The 22,014-nt window shown below is 41.3% G+C and overlaps 1 protein-coding gene across 5 annotated transcripts in view; it reads right to left on the bottom strand.

Moving 5' to 3' along the window:
* Window positions 1-22,014, bottom strand: part of NELL1 (neural EGFL like 1) — a 363,706-nt gene that overhangs the window by 301,415 nt on the left and 40,277 nt on the right. For all 5 annotated transcript variants that reach the window (XM_053389174.1, XM_053389155.1, XM_053389145.1 and 2 more), the window contains exon 3: window positions 2,163-2,313. In XM_053389174.1, the coding sequence (XP_053245149.1) occupies window positions 2,163-2,313 (151 nt within the window). The remainder of the gene's footprint in view (window positions 1-2,162; window positions 2,314-22,014) is intronic.

Here is a 22,014-nt window from a genome sequence, read left to right as displayed (position 1 = left end):
TTCTGTCATCATACTTCAGTGTAAGTAGTCTGAGGCTATTTTATCAGTGGAAATGACTGGTCTCTTTTATCTGTTTTTAATATTGTATTTTAAATTGCTGTAAATTGCCCTGGGTAAGCTGGCATCTTGCAGGGTGGGAAAGAAATCTAATAAACAATAACACTAATACTGCTACTAATGATGATGATGATGAAAATTATAGTATAATTTTATTGTATACTAATGTTTTAGTATCTGTGAAGTGCTTGGCAATTTTGAAATGTTAAGCCCGGAGATGGAAAGAAGATTAAGTCCTACCAGAGAAAAATGGCAAACTAAGCTGTTGGAGTATGCTGAAATGGCAAAACTGACCAGGAAGCTCAGGAACCAAGAAGACCAAAACTTTAATAAAGAATGGGGGAAATTTAGAATTTACTTGGGAGGCCACTGCAAGCAGATGAAAACTTTAGCAGGATTGCAAAAACACTTGTAATGTACCAAATCTTATGGACAAAATGGAGAGATATAAAATATGGATTACTGAATAATATGAAGTTGAAAAGGTTGACAATAAAACCCATGGAGAGGAAGGTGGAAAGTCCAGAGATTTGAAGAAATCTTTAAACATGGATATGTATTTTGTATTGTTATAATTCTATACATGTAAAATCAAATAAAAAACATTTCTAAATAAATAAATAAATAAATAAAGGGATGCATTCAATTACAGAAATACCCACAGTTCATAGAAATTCACCAAAAATATTGGTTAACAATAATAATTTTATTATTTATACCGCACCCATCTGGCTTGGTTTCCCCAGCCACTCTGGATGGCTTACATATGTACAGTATATGGTTCCATATATTCTGTGTATTTGGGAAATATGTTCAGTTAGCATCCAGGCAATGCTATTCAAAGTCTTGGGAACATCACCTGCCTCTTAAGGAACATGACACTCTCCCTCTTTCTTTCTCAATCTCTATATTAAACTTATGGCACTGGCTAAATTAATAAATTTGATCTGCTTCTCTTTTGACTCTTGCTGTACCTGTTTTGTACTTTACAGGACTTCTGGTGTTCTGCTGTCATTGCTATTATTAGAGGGTTTTATTCATTAACAACACAGTGGCTTTACTTCAGGGGAAGTACCTATAATTAAATGGTGTTTTGTTATTTTTGAAAAGTGGCTAATAAATTGGAGAACAGACAAAATAAATAAAAATGACAGACTACCAGACAAGCAGTTCTTTTCTCTTTTTGCATGCTCCTCTCTTTGGCAGGGAATGTCATGTGGAGATAACAGCAGCTCAAATGTGCTTGTGAGGAGTCATTCTAAGGCAGGGATGGGGAATCTCTTCATCCCAGCAGGCCAGAATTTTATCTCCGCAACCCTGGTGGGCCACATTTGACACCCACAAATCACCTGGCATCACTGTGACACCAGGTGATTGACAGGTAGGGGAGATAAAGATCTGCTGCATGTCAGGAATTCAAAGCACTGTGCTGGGCTTACAGGTAGCCCTGTTTGGTGCTTTGAAGTACCACTGAGGCTGAGTATAACTCCAAGCCTAATTTCTGCAGGGATTGGGGAGCTCACTGGATTGGCGTAGTGCCAATCCAGTGGGTTTTGAGTTACTGCCTATCAGGTGAGAGGCAGCAGCTCAAAACCTGCTGTTCCAAGGAAAGAAAAAATGCTCCTTTTTAAAACTGGGCATTTTTTTTCTTTACAAAGAAACCCCCTTGGGAAGTGCTGTGCAAGGAGACTTCCAAACTCTGTGGTTTGCACCAACTGATTGGTGTTTAGGAAGCGCTGCAGAAGCAGCTTTGCAGGCACTGCCAGCTGAGAGTGCAAAGCCCCATTCAGCTCAGTCCCACCTTTTCCTGCCCCTCATCTTGTGTCATCTATGGCATCAGGTGTAGGGCAGGTGGGTTTGGCTTGCTCCAAATGACCTTGTGGGCTAAAGAAGGCCTGGAGGTTCCCCACACCACTGTTCAAAGGCATAGCATTGCTGCCTCTTTGTATAACAAAAACGAAGAATCTAAAATCGATTAAAACAATATACTTAATTTCCTCACTGGCTTGGTGCCTTAATACAATATCACCATAAAGCATTAAATGGACAGTGTATTTTTATTGGTTTTCAGCAATGATTTACATAAGCCACAGGTTTCCTCTTACCTGTGCTCCAACTCTCGGATAGACAGAATGACTCCCGAAGTCGACGCCTGCTGCTGTAGGGTAGCCAGAAATGTGAACTCACTTTTATTCCGGAAGAGCTGAATTAACTTCTCACTAGAATGGGGTGCTGCATGGATTTCTCTGTCTACAGCTAAAAAAAAGTTGGGGGAGAGAAAGAGGAGGGGAAGAAGCATACTGTAAAAATGTTTACATCTGTAAAAGTAAGAAAATGCTTTTCATTTTTGTCTCCTGTAGATATACTCTTCACTCTGGGGGGCTTGTGCCCTATGTGTGCTACTGCAGCAATCATGTATAAAAACAGAAAACATCATCTTTATCAGTGTGTCCCATTTGTCACACTGACAAGTTCACAATCAGACATGCACTGATTTTCTGACAAAGTTTCTGACAGGGGATGCTGAGCCATTCAGGTCTGCTGTGAGCAGATTACATTGCTGATTCATGAGGTGTGCCGAAACAAGATAATAAGCTCCCAAATTCAGAGGGTCTGGCTGGTCCCTGAGTCACTTGCTAAGCTCAAATTTCAATTTCACTACTGTCTCAGTTACTCTCTTTCCATAATACATCTAGAGAATCTGCCCTTGTAACATATGTGGGCAGAAATGCATTATTGGTAGCAATACTCCATCGACGTACTTTTGACTCCCAAATGTATTTATTTTACTACACTGGCACACATAATATACTTACAGGAACAAGCATCATTTCTGGAACATTGCAGTTTAAACAAGCAATATGTAGATGTTCATGCAATATTTATTAGACCACAATCTGATGTTTAGAGATGCATCCCTATCCAAGCAGGAATAAGGCAACACTCCAGCATTCAACTTAAAGCCACATTTCCTTCAGGTCTTGTTAGTTAGGGATAGGAAAGGAGTAATGAAAGCAACAGATGACATCTATATTAAAGAGAATGAATCACCCACCCTCCAACCTACATTTCTATTTTGCTGCCTTTCAAAGCAAGAACTCTGTCACATATTTTGAGGACTAGTGTCCATTAATTCCATTACTTGTTTTTAAAGCCACATGACATGACACAACAATCCAGATTTTTAAGCATTATTATTATTATTATTATTATTATTATTATTAGGTTGCCCCAGCCACAAAACTAGATTTCTAATAAGGGTTTTCTAATAAGTTAAGTCCAGTCAGAGGCGACTATGGGGTACAGTGCTCATCTTGCTTTTCAGGATGAGGGAGCCAATGTTTGTCCACAGCTTTCCAGATCATGTAGCCAGCATGACTAAACCACTACTGGCACACAGAGGACTGTGACAAGTGCCAGGGTGTACGGAAATGCCGTATTCCTTCCTGCCGCACCGGTACCTATTTATCTCCCTGCCCTGGTATGCTTTCGAACTGCTAGGTTAGCAGACACTGGGGCAAAGCAATGGGAGCTCACCCCATCATTGTCCTAAAGACAAACTAGGGGTAACCTGTGTGCTGTCCTCCATATGTTGTGGACTATAATTAGTCATGAAGGGCACTATGTTGGCCTATGTGGCTATTTCCACATATCAGGAATATCACATGCCCCTAAATTCAACAGAAAACTTTGAACTACAACTGCTAACAGCAGTTCAAGGGCCAAACTAGATGTGCTATTAAATGGAGGGTTTCCTTTCAATGCAAGCAATAGCACCCAAAGAACTTATTTTGTTAGGACCACAGAAGGGAAGGGAAGGGCTAACCGCCCTCCCCAACACTTGTTACAATCCTGATGATAATCACCAAACTCCAAGGGACTTCCGGGTTGGCGCCATTGTTTAATGGCGGATTCCCTCCGAGCTCTGGAGGGAATCGGCTCCGTAGCGTCTGGGTCTGGCCGCTGCGGCGAAGCGGGGACCCTTAAAATCACAGGCGCGGATGCCTGTGAACACAGAGACTCGGCGGGCACCATTTGCGCCCCCCCCAATCCGTGACGGAGCCTTTTTAAAGGCTTCGGAACGGGGACAGGGTGAGGCGTGGTGCTGAGAGTACTCCCTCGTCTACGGAGTGAAGCCGCAAGCCATTGACAGAGAGCGCCAACTTCTTCTTTGGATCGATTGGACTTTAAAACATCAACCCGTGAGTAATACGGAGATTGGAACTTTAAAAAATTTTATTTTGGATCTGGAATGAGCGGGAAGGGGTTAAAAAGGAAGTCCACCCCCCCTCTTTGTAAACAATTTAAAGCAAAGGACCAGGCAGCTAAGGTCGAGAGAATCTGTTTCTTGCTTTTTAATAAAAGATCTTGACTTCACGGTTTTGAAACTATAAGAAGATATACTGGAGGATAAAAAGAATTTTGGGAGCTGAAATTTCACCCCCCCCCCTAGACCCGGGAACGTCCTATGAGAAAGCCTGCTGTATTGAAGAGCTTGACAGCTGTCAAGTTAGCTGTCAGTCAGCTAGTTGTCAGCTGGAAAAAGAGAACATTGTCTCTGCTGTTTCTGCTGGTTTATTCGGTATAACTTGTTGAAAATAAGGAGGGCTGATACAAAATAACTGGACTTTTGGTTTAGAGCTGAAAGGAATATTAAGGAACTAAAATCCCCCTAGAGGGGTATTAGGGACACTACATTACAAAAATGGCTGGAGCATGTAAAATTCAAGCAGAATTGGACAGAGCATTTGTTCTCCTGGGAAAGTTACAAGATGAGTACAATGCTTTGTCTACAGAGGTTTCAGTACTACACTTGACAGTAAATAACAGCTTTGAGCCTGATAAGGACTTGAAACAGGAAGCCCACTCAACTGAACAAATAAATGAAACTGAAAGTGTAGACACGATGGAGCAATATGTTACTTTTGAAGAAAATGAAGGAGGAGCTGGAATTCTGCAGGAGTCAAAGGAGAGTTTTAATATGAGGCCTGACATGATGATAAAAAAGGACAATAAAAATTTGATGCGGAAAGCCTGGCCTGAATGGGAGTCTGAAAAATGGAGAGATCTCCTTTGGAGGAGATCTGAAGACCTGAGGATTACAAATTTGCTGAAGGTGAAAGTTGGAGCTTTGGGGACATGTGGATTTGAAAGAAATTTGAAACAAGAGTTGGAGTACCCCATAGGCTTTGCTTTTAAGTACGGAGGTCTGGCTGGAAGCAACATGGATCCTGTTGGGCCGGAGCCTCTCCGAGACTTGGGGTTTAACATCAAGGACTATCAAAGAGACCGGCAGAAAGGAACTGAGAGAGATATAAGGGCCTCGGACGTGAGATCTCCAGGCTAAATAACATAAAGACTGATGGATATTGGTTGGGGACTGGAACCGGGAAAAGGGTGGGTGGAGGTTGGGAATCCAAAGGGTACATAAGTATAATCTGCCTTGTTTTTTATATTTTGTTAGCTGTATGGAAATTGGGAAAATCGTGGAAGGGAAATTTTGGTCGACTTTAGGAAAAAGGTTTAAGAATAATTAATGAGGTATAAGTATTGATGTGTAAATTTGATAAGGTAAAATTGGTTTGTTTTTTTTAATTAAATGAAAATAAGGCTGGTAAAAATAAATTGAGGGAATGGAAAAAAGAAGTAAAGTAAAATAATAGTATGTTAGAACAAATGTTCAAGCTAAAGTGAAGAAATAAGTTAAGGACTTGCTGAATTGACAATTTAAATTGGAATACAAGAAGGGGAGGTGCGAGGAGGTCTGAGAAATAAGGTTAAGGAAAATAAGTATCTGAAACTTTATGTGTTTTTTCTTTTTTTCTGTTAAGTCTTGAATTTTATGTATTTTTGTGTTGTTTTTATTTTGTTTATTTTTTGTTTTTGATTGTTATATGTTTGTTGAAAATACCAATAAATATTTAATAATAATAAAAAAAAAGATAATCACCAAACTCCAGCAGCTGCTAATTTTTTATTTTTTATTAAACACTTTAAGGTACAAGATGCCCTAAGCAAGGCCATTTGAAATACTGAGCTCATCCCAAGAAGCAAAAATGCTACATGGAGAATTGTACAGTGGCTGCTCCCTTGGCTCCCAGATGTCACCAAATGCCATGCAAAGGGTCTCTGTTATATCTGGTACGGTGCTGGCTGGGGCTGACGGAAGCTGTGGTCCAATACATCTGGAAGGCACCAAGTTGGCCAAGTTTGCTTTAAATACACTGCTCAGAGATTTCTAAAACAGTAAGTGATTAATAAATGCTTTCAAATAACAAAAGAGGCCTTCAAAGAGCTAGGGGGAAAATAGGTGCCACCAAAAGTGCTCCATTCTTGAAATTCTGCATCTTCAGTTATCTATAATTTAGTTAGTCTCCAAGTCTCATTTCTCATGGGGAAATGAAATTCATTATGCCATAGCAGCCAAATTTCACGTATATCAATGATTCCATTTCCAACACAAAATTATACTAAGTAATGGAAGAAAGGGGAGAATCCTCATCTCCCTATTCCTTTCCTTGTAAATGATTGATGTATGTCCCTTAGCCATCAGAGTTGATTACCCGCATTTTGAAGCATAGCATGAATGTTATGAATGACATAAAATTACCTAATTCTTTCTAAACCCTAGCCTTGGGAGATGTCAATGCTTACATCAAAAAATGTCAATTAGTATTCAAATATATCCTTAAAAACACAAGAACTTCTTAATGAAAATCTTTCCCCACTATCAACCATGTTTTAGCTTTTGCACAACACATACACAGGTACATTTGTTTCAATTTCAATTATGCAATATCCATATATAACTCACGGAGAGGTGGGGAGGAAGTCATGCAGATAAGAGCTGAAGGGTGGGGAAATGACAACAAGATAGCAGGCAGCCTGGCTGGGGTGGTAGGCAGATTAACCGTGGCAGCTAGCCTGTTTATGACACCATGGCAGCTAGCCCATACCATACCACATACTAGCATTGTTCCAAATATGAGATAATTCTTTCATTAGAAACTTGTTTCCACTAGTGCAAAAAAAATCTTTAAACGTATGCAACCAGCAGTTCAACAACCTGGACAAAGTGTAAATGGAGGTGGCTAACCTGTGGTCTATATATACCCTACCAAAATATAGAATCATAGAATCATAGAATCATAGAGTTGGAAGAGACCACAAGGGCCATCGAGTCCAACCCCCTGCCAAGCAGGAAACACCATCAGAGCACTCCTGACACATGGTTGTCAAGCCTTTGCTTAAAGACCTCCAAAGAAGGAGACTCCACCACACTCCTTGGCAGCAAATTCCACTGTCGAACAGCTCTTACTGTCAGGAAGTTCTTCCTAATGTTTAGGTGGAATCTTCTTTCTTGTAGTTTGGATCCATTGCTCCGTGTCCGCTTCTCTGGAGCAGCAGAAAACAACCTTTCTCCCTCCTCTATGTGACATCCTTTTATATATTTGAACATGGCTATCATATCACCCCTTAACCTCCTCTTCTCCAGGCTAAACATGCCCAGCTCCCTTAGCCGTTCCTCATAAGGCATTGTTTCCAGGCCTTTGACCATTTTGGTTGCCCTCCTCTGGACACGTTCCAGTTTGTCAGTGTCCTTCTTGAACTGTGGTGCCCAGAACTGGACACAGTACTCCAGGTGAGGCCTGACCAGAGCAGAATACAGTGGCACTATTACTTCCCTTGATCTAGATGCTATACTCCTATTGATGCAGCCCAGAATTTCATTGGCTTTTTTAGCTGCCGCGTCACACTGTTGGCTCATGTCAAATTTGTGGTCAACCAATATATATATAGTTGTCTTTCTGAATACAATACATCCAAGATGGCTCACATTTTTAAAAATTCAATGCAGGAAAGCCTGTGAGTCTAATGAGATGTCAGCTCAACTGAAGCAAAACTTTGTTAGACAAAGTACACTCTTGTGGAAGAAAACTGTAATAAATGCATATATGTTTCTCAATAAACAGATTGTGCACAAAGGCCCTGTAAATCCTCAATACCCATTTAATCACTTAAAATGATTTCTTTAAAATCTGTTACAGTTTTGCTCAACTACATTGTGGCAAGGTCCTTTGTACACTCACTTGTAAGTTACTGTATCCAAGTGATACAGTAGTAGTAGCAAATGATAGTGTAGGATTTAAGTGCAACATTGGAGCAAAATGAATGAAAGGCTGGCTTGATGTTTCAACATCAGTTAAATGTCAAGAGTTGACAGTGGTTTGTTCAGTTGTTGGAAAGTGTCTGAAAAACTTTTAGTGGCTTGTTGAAGAAGACCGCTCACCCCCTTTTGGGGGTGTGGTGGCGTGCAGGACAGCTAGTGACTCCCTCCCGCCAAATGCAGGAGAGCTGGGTGCTGGAGAGTGAGCTTCAGCTCACGCTCCTGGCTTGAAATCTGGCTCTGCGCCAGCCTGCTTAATTGGGCAATGGCAGGATGGCTCAGAGGGCAGGGCACACTCCGGCGGGCGGGCATGACAGAGCTATCAGGGGATTTAAACTGCCCCCCCAGCTCTTCTCGTTGGCTCAACCCACCCACCCCCTCCTTCAGCATTGCATTTCACATATTGATTGGCCTTGCTATGGCAACAGTGGTCCCTGTATTCAGGGCTGGGTAGGAATTTGCCTATCAGGTGAATTGGCAATGGCCTGAGGGTTTTGCCTACCTCATAGCAATTGCCACAGTTTGGTGGTTTAGGCATTGGGTAATATGAGTCTTGGATGGGGGGGGGTCATACCTTCCCCTTCCCCTCCAGAAATAGGGTATTCCGTTAAAGGGATCCGTGAAGGAGTCACTTCTGTCCATGTGCCCACATAGGGGCTTGGGCTTCAGTGCTCCTCTAGGTGGCAATCCCTGCAGGGATACTCCTACTTGATGTAAGTCAAGGGTCAGCAACCTAAGGCCCATGGGCCAGAAGCGGCCCACGGAGGCCGTTTAACTGGCCCACGAGCCTCCCCGACCCGAGCAGCCTGCTCGGCGAGTCCCCGCTCACTACACTAAACTGACGCAGCACAGCATGGGGACTCTCTTCTGCGGCTCCAGAAATCGCTTCTGCGCATGCCCAGACACCAGAAATCACTTCTGTGCAGGCCTAGATGCCGAAAATCGCTTCTGCACAGGCACGATTTTCGGCATCTGGGCATGTGCAGACGCAATTTCCGCGGCCCATGGAAGATCTCTGTGGGAGTGATCCAGCCCATGCCCAGTAAGCCTTGCTGACCCCTGATGTAAGTCAATGTCATAGGAATCTCCACTGCCGGGTTGACTGTTCATGTCATTTTTGGCGGGTGGGCCAGAAATAAATGGTTACCCATTGCCTATGTTAAACCTCTTCAACTATAGTCAATAAAGTTGTGGTCTGATTTGATCACATCTGATGGTGTGGTGTCATTTGTTGATGGAGGAAGGGGGAGCACACAGCCTGGGCCTGCAAGAAAGATGGAAGTGACAAACATTCCAAAATCCTCAAATCACCAATGGATGATTTAAGGACAATGAAGCAACCTAGAACAAGTTACAACTCTGGCTAATCTAGGCTATTCTGCCAATAGCCTTTCCTCACACGCTGTCATTTCAGATGCTACTTTTCAAGCAGTTCAGCCACAGCTGCTTCCAGGCATCCATAACTATCAGGGACACAACTCATCAGAAAGGTCTGCTATGCAGGTTTCGTTGAAATGCACTGGAATGTATTACCGTGCTGGTGTGCAGCACCCATTCATTTCATTCATTTTAAATAGGACTTTAAAAACTCTCCTGAAGATTGTGCCCTAAAGCAATGTTTTTGACAATGTACAGTAGTGGCACTTTATCCTACATATTTCAAAATTATATAGATAAAGCACAGTAATATAATATTGCAACATAAAAGATTAGAGTTCCAACTCACTAGAGCATATGTAGTACTATTTCACCGCCATTCTGAACCACTGCCATGCGATGCACTTTGCAAGAGAACACATATTTGAAAGAGCTATTTCCAGGAAACACTGTGGTATTTCAGTGCATGTGCCAAAGAATAACAAGCTTAGCTCTTGTTATGTTTACTAATCCAAGGCTTGTATTAACAAACCGTGCCTGCCAGCACACAAAAGGGAAATGAGAACTCCTCTTTTTTCTTTAACTGAAACACAAAAATGAGCTATGCAACACAGAACTGCTGAACTTCAGCGATGCTCCCTCTAGATTAAAGGTGCCCTTTCATTTACGGTGCAATCCAATCAAAGTTAATTCTAAAGTCTCATTATTTCAATAGAGAGTTAATCATATGCCTAATGCTTTCCAATTGCAGTAAATGAAACTTAAGACCTTTTCGACTTTGGCTGGATTATGTCCTCACATAAGTATTTTCAAACATATGATTAAATCTAAATATCAGGCCTCATATGCTTCAGGAGCCACTGTTGCTCTGGTCATTAACATAGTCTATAGCTGATGGTGGCTGTTATGCTCTGAAACTGGTAATCATTAAAAAAATAAAATACTGTGTGCACACATTTCTAACACAAACACAGTTTAGCAGGACCACAAAGTTGTTTGGTCTGCCCTTATCCACTAACAAGACAGGGCCATCTAATCTCCCTATCATGACCAGGCTACACGATGCCATTGCAAAATCCAGGATGTTGCAGGATAATTAGCCCCAGATTATTCAAGCAAGTCAAAGGCTGCTGTTATATTTGCATATGCCTAAAACCATGGGTATCTGTAGAAGGGCAGGGGGGGGGGCGCAAACTGCTCCACCCCAAATAAGCATAAAACCCGATTCCCAGCTTTCGGGGGGGGGGTTCTCCACATGATAATTTTTCAATGTTTTGAGTCTTCTTTGAAGGCTTACATTCAGTAAAAACATTCACTCAGATTACAGTTAAGTATTCACAACGAAAACATAGTGAGGAAAATTAGCAAAATAAATCATAGCACTCAGGATGGTTTCTAAAGATATTTCTAGCCCTTGTAAAATCTTAAATGCAAGGCAAAATTTTGCAGAAACTCAAAAGCTCATTCCGCTTGTGAGAAACTAGCCTGCTCCTGCCTTTTAGTGTTTTTAATCAATAAATGGAATCATATCAGTAATTGATATTTAGGAAAGCAGAGCTAGCTGATTAGGCAAAAAGGCTTAGAGCAGGTATGGCATACCTGTGGCCTTCCAGATCTTGTTGATTTCCGGATTCCAACAGTCTCAACCAGCATGGTCAATGGTCAGAGCTTATGGAAGATGGAGTCCATCTCATCAGGTTAAGACAAGCATTATCTGGAGAAGGATCCTCCCAATTCATTTTTAATTTTAAAACTTTTTTGTCTGTGTGAGTTCACTGCTGGCAGATTGGTAGAAAACAATTCAGAAATCCGGTACTTTCGTGGGCAGAAAGATAACAGAAAACCCATTATCTTTCTAACTTGGGGCTTATTTCATATTAAAAATGTGAGTTAGTCCTTTTTTTAAAAAAAAGCTTCCCTATAAATGTAGTTAAAGTACATCATTACTATAAACTTAGTGCAGGACTGTGGCTGAGATAGCATGGACTACGTAAGCCCTGCAAAAGTACTCTAGTATTATTATACCCGTTCTGATGGGAGCAGTGTGTGTGTGTTAGAGCAGTATCTGGTGCAGTATTGTTGGTTTTTAGAGAAATGGAAGGGGTGGAGCTTCGAAATTGATTCAAGCTGCAGTGACGTTAATTAATTGAAGTTTGAAGTGGGTGAAGGGAGCCAAGGAAAGAAATTAGTTTCAGCTGTGGGGAAAAGACAGGGTTCAATGGTCCAGGTATCAGATCTACTTGTAGATGGACAGTAGTTCTACCCATTGAGTAACAACAGAGAAATACAAGTTTCTCAGAAACAAGGTCTACCCAAGCCTTGTCGCCAGCTATGCAGTAGTTGTAGACCTGCTCTTTGATGTTAGTTATGTATGTAATGGGCATCTGTAGGAATTTTTCAGGGAGTGGGGGAGCAACAGAAGTATATATGATGTGATTATGGACAAAGTGACTATGACCAAAGAGGTGTAAGCCTTAAAGTATTGAATTCCACAAACCATAGCCTCATACTTAACTTTGATAGAGCTGAGGTATACATTTTTGCAACGTTATGTTTTTTTAAGAAATAGAGAGGAAAAAGAGCATGGATGGGTACAGATCCTTTCAGTTTTATGCACACAGGGTTTTTAAGCACTAAAAAGTCACTAACAAGACAATCCAGACCCAAGGTCCACTGGGATGAGTGAGTTTGGAACAGGTGGACCTTGGGAAGTTCTGCCAGGATTCACTCCAATATCCAGGCTCAGTTGGAGATACGGTGGTGTAACTCCCACATCCCAGTTCAACCAAGGATATGACAGCACAGCTTCCACATTCTGGCTCAGCCAACCCAGGCCCCCCCAAAGCGGGGATTCTGTAGGTGGAACAAGGAAAGACTTGCATCTATTCCAAACATCTTTCAGCTTTGTGGAAAGTATATTATCAAATCTTCTGCCCTAAAGCAATTGCCCAAATAGGGAGCCATGTTATACTTCCATCATCTTCACTACTCACTTCTCACTGATGAAACAGGCTCATGCATACAAAAGAATGATCGCAATAAAACTGTATTTACGTATCACCCTCTCTAAGTGCTGGTTCCTGTACTCCAGAGCAAGCAATGAAGGCCTGAGTATGTCAGGCAGGCCCTGTCATATGTCAGATATTATAACATTACCATAATAGTGTGAGAACCAACTCTATGGGAGAAACAATCCCTATGCCTGTTATTGACATCAGAACCAGTCCTTTGAGTGTTCCATATTTACAAGAGTAGGACTACATGCGTAGCTCAGTAAAATGCTTAAAATCCCACTATGGGGATGGAAAGCAATGCAGAGAGACTGAACTTCATCACTCAGTCTCCTTTATAAACAGCTGATAAGTGGGAATTTCAAGCTTTGCTTACTGATCAAATAAGCTCCACCTCAGATGCTGGATTAGGCTGGAATAATTATGTACAAGATAATATGCATGGAATTCTGGTTAAGAGAAAACTGTATACTTATATGATGCCTCCACTGACCGCCCCCTGCCATATTAACTCCCTAGAACTTCACCTTCCCATTCCATGCAACTACTAAGCTTGCTTTAAAACATCCCAACCCCAATTCTGAAGCCCTTTCTGTGCTCTTCTGTGCCGCAGACCTGCTTCGCACCCATTTTCACCTTCATATCCATGTCCATGCCTACGCCTCCTTTTGTGAAGCTCACCGCCACCATACACTACCCCCCCCCCATGGTATCTTCCTGCATTTTCATCCTCCCACACATTGCAACAACTAAGCACCCTTTTACCTTCTGCTCAGTTATGAACCATTCCCTCCTATTCTTCAGATGCTGCTGTGCCCCTGGCTTTGCTCTTCAACCCCATTCCCATGCCTTCTACTCCCTCCTTTTTTGCAATCCCCTTTGCACTCCCATTTTCACCTTCAGTCCTTCTCCCTCCACCCTCCTCCTCACTTTTCTCAACTCTCCCTTGCCCACAGATCCTCTCCATTTCCCTGCCTCCTCCTCTCTCCTATCTGCAGCATCCTTTGCACAAACACCATGGTGATACATGTTACTGTATACAGTGGTACCTTGGTTTACAACCACAATCCATTCCGGAGGTCTGGTTGTAACCCAAGGCATACTTTCGCCAATGGAGCCTCCCAAAAAAATGGGTTCCAATCCAAAAAAAGGGACACACACTTCTGGCTTTGACATGGTTGTATTCCAAAGCAGTTGCAAACCAAGGTACCACTGTATTTAAGATGAAAAGTCCGCTAGTACCGTTAACTTGTGAATGAAGGTTAAGCTTAGTTGCTGTGTGCTGTACATATATGAGTGTTTGCTTGTTAATAAAATATCTCTTCTAAATTACTACACTGTATCTGGAACTTGATGCTGAATGCAATACACGGTACCAGGAGCAAAATACACGGCTGTGGGAAAGTACTATGCAATATTTGAAGCTAACACAAGCAGTGGCGTAGCTAGCAGCTCAGGTGCCCGGGAGATGAGCACGCCCAGCGCCAAGGGGCTGGCCACCCATGGGGCGGAGCAAGCCGGGAAGGTGCTCTGGGCGGAGCCTGCATGGAGTCCACCCACCACCTCAGCTGCAGGGCGTCGGAGGGGGAGGCAGTGGGCAGATGCGAGCCCCACACTGCCTTTTCAAGCGGAGAGGTGGATGCAGGCACCCTAGCCACTGTGTCACTCCCGAGACATGTGGGTGTGCTGTAGGCTACACAGTAAGTGCCACCTCCTGGGTGAGTGGCCCCCAGTGGGCCCCCCATGCCCCCAACTATGCTGCTGAACACAATAGCCTTTCCCAATTTCCTTCTTGCTGTACCCACACCTTGTTTTGAACTGCCACTTTCCACCCTCTCTCATGCATCTCAGACCTCTGTCATGGTTCAAAATTGCAATCCCTCCTGTTTGGTTTCCTCTATGCAAACCTCTACTTTAGTGAAACTTCTGCAAAGATTTCATATGGGTAATTGTATTCTTGCTAGGATATAACCACCCCCTTTTATTCCTTTAATTTCTCTCCAATATATTTCTTAACATTTTGCAAAATCTGATCTGTTTGATTTGAGGCTTTTGTTCACATTTGCATTGAACTGATTGTAATGTGAAGAAAAATATATATTAGGGGGAAGGTGTTAAGCGTCATAAAATCCAGCTGTCATACATATATGCTTTCATTCTTATGTTTCACCCGGGCAATGGAGAAGAGCAAATATAATGTCAATTCAGTATGTTGGGGTGCAATTCCATGGCAACTTGCACAAGTTCATTTGCACTGACTTTGGTAGGAATACACCAGTTCAAGTGGCATTTGAATAATGCTCCGGGACTTGGAGCACTGTAAGCCTCAACTGGAAAAAAATAGAATAAAAATAAAGACAGGAGTATGCAGGGAAATCACTGCTTCTATTATCAGTTGAAAATGACTGTCTCCTTGTAATAGAATGCTGCTTTCGTAGATAATATAGAGCAATACTTTATCCAGTCATCTTCAACAAAATATTACTTTTCAGTTGAATGATAATGCAAGCTCAGCAAAATACACAAAGAAATAAAGACATGACTTTCACAAGCCCAGCTAAGGTAGCTGATTCCCTCACACCCACCTCCCCCTTTAATCTGAAATGCAGGGGTTATTTTAATAAAATCATTGTGTTTCTGAAATCAGAATCAGGTGGGTACTAAGTAGCTTAGTGTACTCATTTGAGCAAGCAGTGTGATCACATTCTCCACATCAAAGAGAGGCTATTTGAGAAAGGTCCAGCTTAAGAGGGGTTTATATTTACATCAGCAAAAACTTTCATGAGGCAACTGTTTCTTTAATAATCTTGCCACCATTTTCTGTCCACATCAGCACAATAGATAAATTACAGCTGCCATGGAACACTAAGTCACCTCCACAAAGCTGAAAAAAAATCTGTTGTTTTTTCAAAGGAGATATTTTGCTACTGTTTGGCTCTTTTCCAACACAGCCCTTTAAACTGACAGCTAATTCATGAGGTGATAGCAGTTGTATTTTGCTCCTGCCCACCGCCGCCTGCCCAAGGTAGCAAGAAAGACTGCGCTGATTAACAAATCACAGACGTGCAGCTGCATGGCATGTTCAACATGTCAGAAAATAGGACAACTGTCTTAAGTAAACCTTGAAGACTGCTAGACTCACAATTAGATCTAATCAGACATGAATGAACGCACATGAGGTGGTGAGGTACGAGGAGGGTAAGCAATGTCATCCCCTTCCCCACAACTTAAAAGTGCATTCCATAAACTGAACCAATCCTATACTGTCTGAGTGATTTGAGACATTGCATTTTCTTCCACTATTCCTGATCAGATACACAGAACATACTGTAAATGCAAATTACAGAAACCTATTAAATAAGAGTCATATATTGGATCTGAGGTTGGGGCCAACCACCTCAACCCACTTCCTCCCTGCCTCTGCCATCCATAAATATGTTCATTCACCCGGTATATGTTGCCAGAATAGGGCTAATATTGAAAAATGATTATGAGCAGGAACAACCGCTTTCGGTACCAGAACACTTTCAATTTGAAGAAGAGTTTGGATTTGATATCCCGCTTTATCACTACCCTAAGGAGTCTCAAAGCGGCTAACATTCTCTTTTCCTTTCCTCCCTCACAACAAACACTCTGTGAGGTGAGTGGGGCTGAGAGACTTCAGAGAAGTGTGACTAGCCCAAGGTCACCCAGCAGCTGCATGTGGAGGAGCGGAGACGCGAACCCGGTTCCCCAGATTACGAATCTACCGCTCTTAACTACTACACCACACTGGCTCTTTGGCTATTCAAACTCTGATCTCTCCATTTCTCTCTTGAAAAGGAACTTCTGCAATATGCACTGAGGCATAGCTGGGAAATTATACAATAACTTTGCAATGCATATCCACCCATATGCTTAGCAAAGCCTAGTTCCCTTCCTGCCGTTCTTCCCCATCACCCAAGAAAAAGAACCCATGACGATGGCCTACCCTTGGGGTCAACATGGTATCTTCACTCACAAAGGCCTTGCCTGGCACACACTGAAATTAGGCTTGAAAAAACATCCTGTTGCAGTGAGTAGAATAAGTTGTGGTGTGTGCTTGACTGCAGTGTGTGTGTGTGTGTGTGTGTGTGTGTGTGGTGTCCACAAAAGGTTCTCTAATTTTCAAAAGTGTCTGCAGACCCAAAAAGTTAGGAAACTCCTGGGCTAATCAGGTTACCAAACCTTATTATAAAAATAGTCTGGCACTGAATGTAGTATTGCCAACCTAAAATCAGTTGATGAAAGACCTATAGTAACCTAATCGGTGTTGAACTCATGATACTTGATTCTTTGCTTGTTTTAGGGGAGGCACTGGGGACAAGGCTCTTGAATTTCTGTCTGCCACAAAGCTGTTAAAGGTTTTTCTAGTATGGAAATGCAAACATGGGGAAAGCTTCACCTGTTGTCATTCTTTCTGCCAGACATCTTATTGCTTCTGTGTCTGTGGCCCCTGTTTTATATTTGAGTCCTCTACCCACTACAGAAAATGTAAGTTTCTATATGACACAAAGTATCAAAATTTATGCAAATTTGTGTCACCTTCTGCAAATGGGGCAGAGCACCCAATTCATACACAGTGTATTGGACCCCGAATAAACTACTATATACTGATACCCAAAATAAATGAATCACATTACAACCATCTACCCCGCATGATAATTCTGTTGGCTGAACTTTGCACCAGCTGAATTTTCCAGACTATTTTCAAAGGCAGCCCTATGTAATGAACACTACAGTAGTCTGTTCTAGATGTCACCAGAATATGTGTTTAATGAGGAACATCTGAAAAGGGCTTATAAATATGCACAGAACAAGTACTGAACTGAAATATGAGGCCAAAGTTATGAGTGCTGCCAAAAATCCAAGGTAATGTTAAGATTAAAGCAAATTAACAGAAGAGAACCTGGAACCTCAAACATTTTGTGATTAAACAAACCTAGTCCCATCTGCTCTGAAGTGTACAATAAAATTTCCCATGGTTATAGTGGAGCTCAAGTACACTCCAAAGCTCCTGTCATAAGACTGCGGAACTCACTTAGCATACAAGTGAGTAGCACTGAGACAATAATGCTTCTGATATGTGCACTGGTATGATCCCAGGATACAAAATACTTGTTCTGCCGGTCTCATCTGAACTGTACATGTATATTTTCAGGTGCTAACCTTTTAGAAATACACAGGGGCCTTATCACTCCTTGTATTTCAAAGGAACTAGTGTCTGAATGTGTGCGTGTAGTTCAAATGATTTTTATTTGGATACCAAAAAAAAGTATTGTTGAAGCAACTCTAGGTTAAGGGCGGTTTTCCTCTAAAGATTTTTCAAATGCTTTATGGGTTTGGCAGTGCTATCTCTACAAAGATTTGTTCAATAACAAACGTAAGGCATCCTGTTGTTGAACAGCACTGCTTTATCATTCATAGCTATTTGTAATAAATCACTTTTTATATATGTTGCTTCAAACACTGATTTTCAAGTAGAAGATCTGCCAGTACTGAAATGCTCTGTGATTTTAATATGCAAGCCTCCTACAGAGATGATGTCTCATTTTAATTATTGTTTCGGTTTAATGGGTTTTCATTAAATTAGAGGATAGAGCAATTACCAGGGTGAACAGCTAATGTTTCAAAGGTAAGATCTCATGGCTCTGCAACAAAGACAGAGTTGAAAAAGAGAGGAGACTGAAGCATATTGCAATATGCTCTTTTAGCCTGGATATGCAAAATTTTCTGGCACTTTTTCTTACTAGACTTAAGCATTACTGTCACACTGATATGCAAACTTGTATAAACCAGTTTACAACAGGCCATCTTTTAACCAAACTAACCAGTCATTGGGATTTATGCTGTTTATTCTGTATGATTTCCAAATTAGAAGGAAACAGACTTGGGACTAAGAAACCAGAAGAATGTCTTATGAAATGGGGTGTTATTGCTTCTCATTTTCACCTTCAGCAGCACTTCCCACTCCCAGTAATTTGGGCTGCAATCCCATACCATTGTTTTATTTAAAAACATGTATATATCACCTTCTGTACTAATTCCAAGCTGACCTACAACCTTAAAAGTCAACCAATGAACAAAATGTAAAATCAATAACCACACATTACAACAAATTCATAAATTCAGTAACCAGAACTGTTCTCTATTGGGCATTGAAACATGTCGCAGAGTGCATGCAGAGTGGACCACACAGATGGCAACACTGAAGAGACGCAAATATATCTTTGCAAGGTTTAATAACAACTTCCCAAACATACATCTTACATAGTGTCTATAATTGTCACCCATCCACCCACCAGGGCAGAGTAAGGTACATATTGCACATTATGTATCATTCACAATTGCTGACGCAGCTAATTACAGTGACTTATCAGCACCTGCTATACTGCTACGCAGCTGTAAAAACTAGGTCAGGATATGCACCCTGGCTTTTAAAGAGGTACACATCCTGTGAAACAATAATGAACCCTAACACTTAAACAAACTATTCAACCAGGCCAGGTATCAGTACCCCCCCAAAGGGGTGAATCAATGTGTTTTCAGGAAGCACCAAACAATCAATAAGGTTGGTGCCCACCTTATTTTTTAGCCCCATCTGTTTAGATGTCTGCACAAGAACAAACAAAAATAAAATAACTTTGCGGCAAAAATCTAGTAATTATGTGCATTAAGTTTTAATATGGATGAATAAACAAATGCTGAAGTAGGGCACTAGGATGATAGTGGCCTGCATATGCACACATTACTGTATCACAGTACTTTTTAGAAAGCATATCTTTAGGGAGCTATTTTTTTCCAAAGTGCTACAGTTTCAACTGTTCACACCACATCTATAGCATCAAAAAGCATACTCAATTCTATAACCTATTAGTGCAGATAATTTGTATTATTTACAAAGCATTGCATTATTTGCTGGTACTACATAAACATTTTATTAATCAGAATTGTTTTTAAAAGTAGTGAACGCTATGAGATTCTCATTTCTCTTGTAACACTACACGATTTTTCATATATAGGAAACAGTAGAATTAAGATGATCTAGAAGTGAATCAACTTGTTGATCTCTTATGTTTACTTCTCTGCCAGCTGAAATGCTTGAGAAGGCATAGCACCACTAAAAGCACATAATCTGCTCTTAAATCATGTGAGCTAATCAAATTACATGCCTTGTTAACTAATTAGTTCAGGAGTCACTGATTGCAAGGTCTTTTCCCACACTTTATTGTTATTGCTCACAAGGTGTTGTAATTTTATCACTCCCTGAATAATGTTGCAGTTCTTGTTTTCCAACTTTTTGCAAGAATGGTTTAAAAACATTTACGAGTACACAGCAATGAAACGAAGTCAGCAGATCCAATGGCTTTGTGCAGAGAGCACTGGGAGAAGAAAATGATTTGCAAGCCTCATTACAGATTTACTATCCTTCCTGCAGAACCACTGTCCATTTTAGAGATCTAATTTCGATTATGATAAACATTAATGTCACACTAAATAATGAGATACTGAAATTTTTGCCAAGGCCAGCCTAACAGATATTTTCATCTATAAAGGGCATTTTCAGATGAATCTGAAGTTAAAGCTCTATAAAAGTGAAGATTTTAAGATTATCCTCCTAAAAATGTGATTCAACATATTGCATTTGGAAGTACATTTATGAGGAACTCTGAGATAAGGCTGCTTGGATTTTAGCATTACTGGCAGTTTATGCCTTTTAAAAAGCACTGGTGGAGTAGATGGAATATATCCTCAGATTTCACAAGTATAACAAACTTCCATACCACGTAGCATACACATTACATAGGTTCACCTATTTTCTTCTGTAGCCTAACATGCAATCAATTAACACACAATACTATATATATTTATCATGTGATGGGCACCAGGTAAGTTCGTTTTACAGTGTCTCTGGTCCTACCTGCATGGCCAGTTCCAGAGTGTATTGTTGGGGAATGCTCTTTGGCATTTGCGCTAGGTAGTGTCGCAAGCCATTAATTTGCCCCCAGTGCTATTTAACATCCAGATGAAGCCATTGTGAATGGTCATTAGGTCCTTTGAAGCAACATCCCCCCCTGCAACATCTGGAGTGGCCGTGCAGCCTCTGGATCAGTGTCTGACCATAGTGGGTGGCTGAATGAGGGCCAATAAACTGAGTTTAAATCCTGGCATGGAGGCCCCCGATGGGCAAGTGGCTCCTGCGCCCATGAGCTAGGTCAGTTACCTGTTCTGATCAGGGTTGCCCCCTCCCCTCTGAAGGAACAGGTACATAGTCTGGGGGTGTTCCTTGATCCACCTCAGTCACTCAGTGGATAGCAAGGGCTCCTGGGGCTTGAGGCACTGTGGGTCCCCCCAAGATCGCATTGGGAGCCTTCAGTCTTCTGGAGAAGGTGATACCTCTGGTGGTTTGGACTACCATTTATCAGTTTTGTGTGGTAAGATAGCTGTAGCTGTTTCTGGACCAACATTATTTAGCCACTATGGCACTGATAACCTCAAGACTGGATTACTGCAATGCATTCTATGTGGGTCTTCTTTTGGACTTAGTCCAGATTCTGAAACTGGATGCAGCAGTTAAGATGTGGACTGGGACATCACATAGACACCATATATCACCTCTGTTGACTGTCAGTATGTTACAGGGTACAGTTCAAGGGTTTGCATTTATCTTTCATAAAGCCCTAAACAACTTGGGACCAGGTTACTTAACGGACTGCTTCACCCCAGTGAAAACTGATCCACTTGGTCTAGTAGGGCATTGCCATGCCAAGTACCAAGCAAAAGTTTTCCCTAAAATCTCAAAGCCACACTGTTCCTGTCCCACATTAACTGATTTTCTTCTGTTTATACTTAAGAGAGGATCCTGGAGATATTTCTGCCAATTTTCTGTTCTCTGGCAAATCAACTCTCTGGACCACTCACAGCCAATCCCAATTCAATTGAAGAGAGCTCGTACCAATAGACAATCCTTTATCTAAGATTCTGACAAATTTTTAAAAAGTATGTTTTCCCTTCAACCATTTATTTGGAAGTGGTACAAAGCGTTTATTTCTTCGCAGTTATTCTAGAAAGACCATTAGCAGCCATTTTAAAATAGACTGTAGATATTTTGCAACACCGAAGCTCCTAGATTAAGCCATTGCTTAGGCCTCTAGAACATTATGTAACAGACATAAATTTTACAAAAAGATAACCTGTAATCAATTCAGATTTTAACTGAAGATAAATGCCTTAAAACTAAAGCAGGCTAAATTGTCTTAATATTTTGCTTTGGCAACATATACATTTAGCAATATGTCCAAAATGAATTCTGTACGAATGCAAACATGAAACCACCTGAACTCATTTTATTGGCTTTGCTTCTTTTCTGTTGATATATGCTTC

This window comes from Podarcis raffonei, chromosome 1 (assembly GCF_027172205.1).
Source record: "Podarcis raffonei isolate rPodRaf1 chromosome 1, rPodRaf1.pri, whole genome shotgun sequence".
NCBI lineage: Eukaryota > Metazoa > Chordata > Lepidosauria > Squamata > Lacertidae > Podarcis > Podarcis raffonei.
Note: the sequence above shows the minus strand (reverse complement) of the source record. Positions and strands in the feature narration are given on the sequence as shown.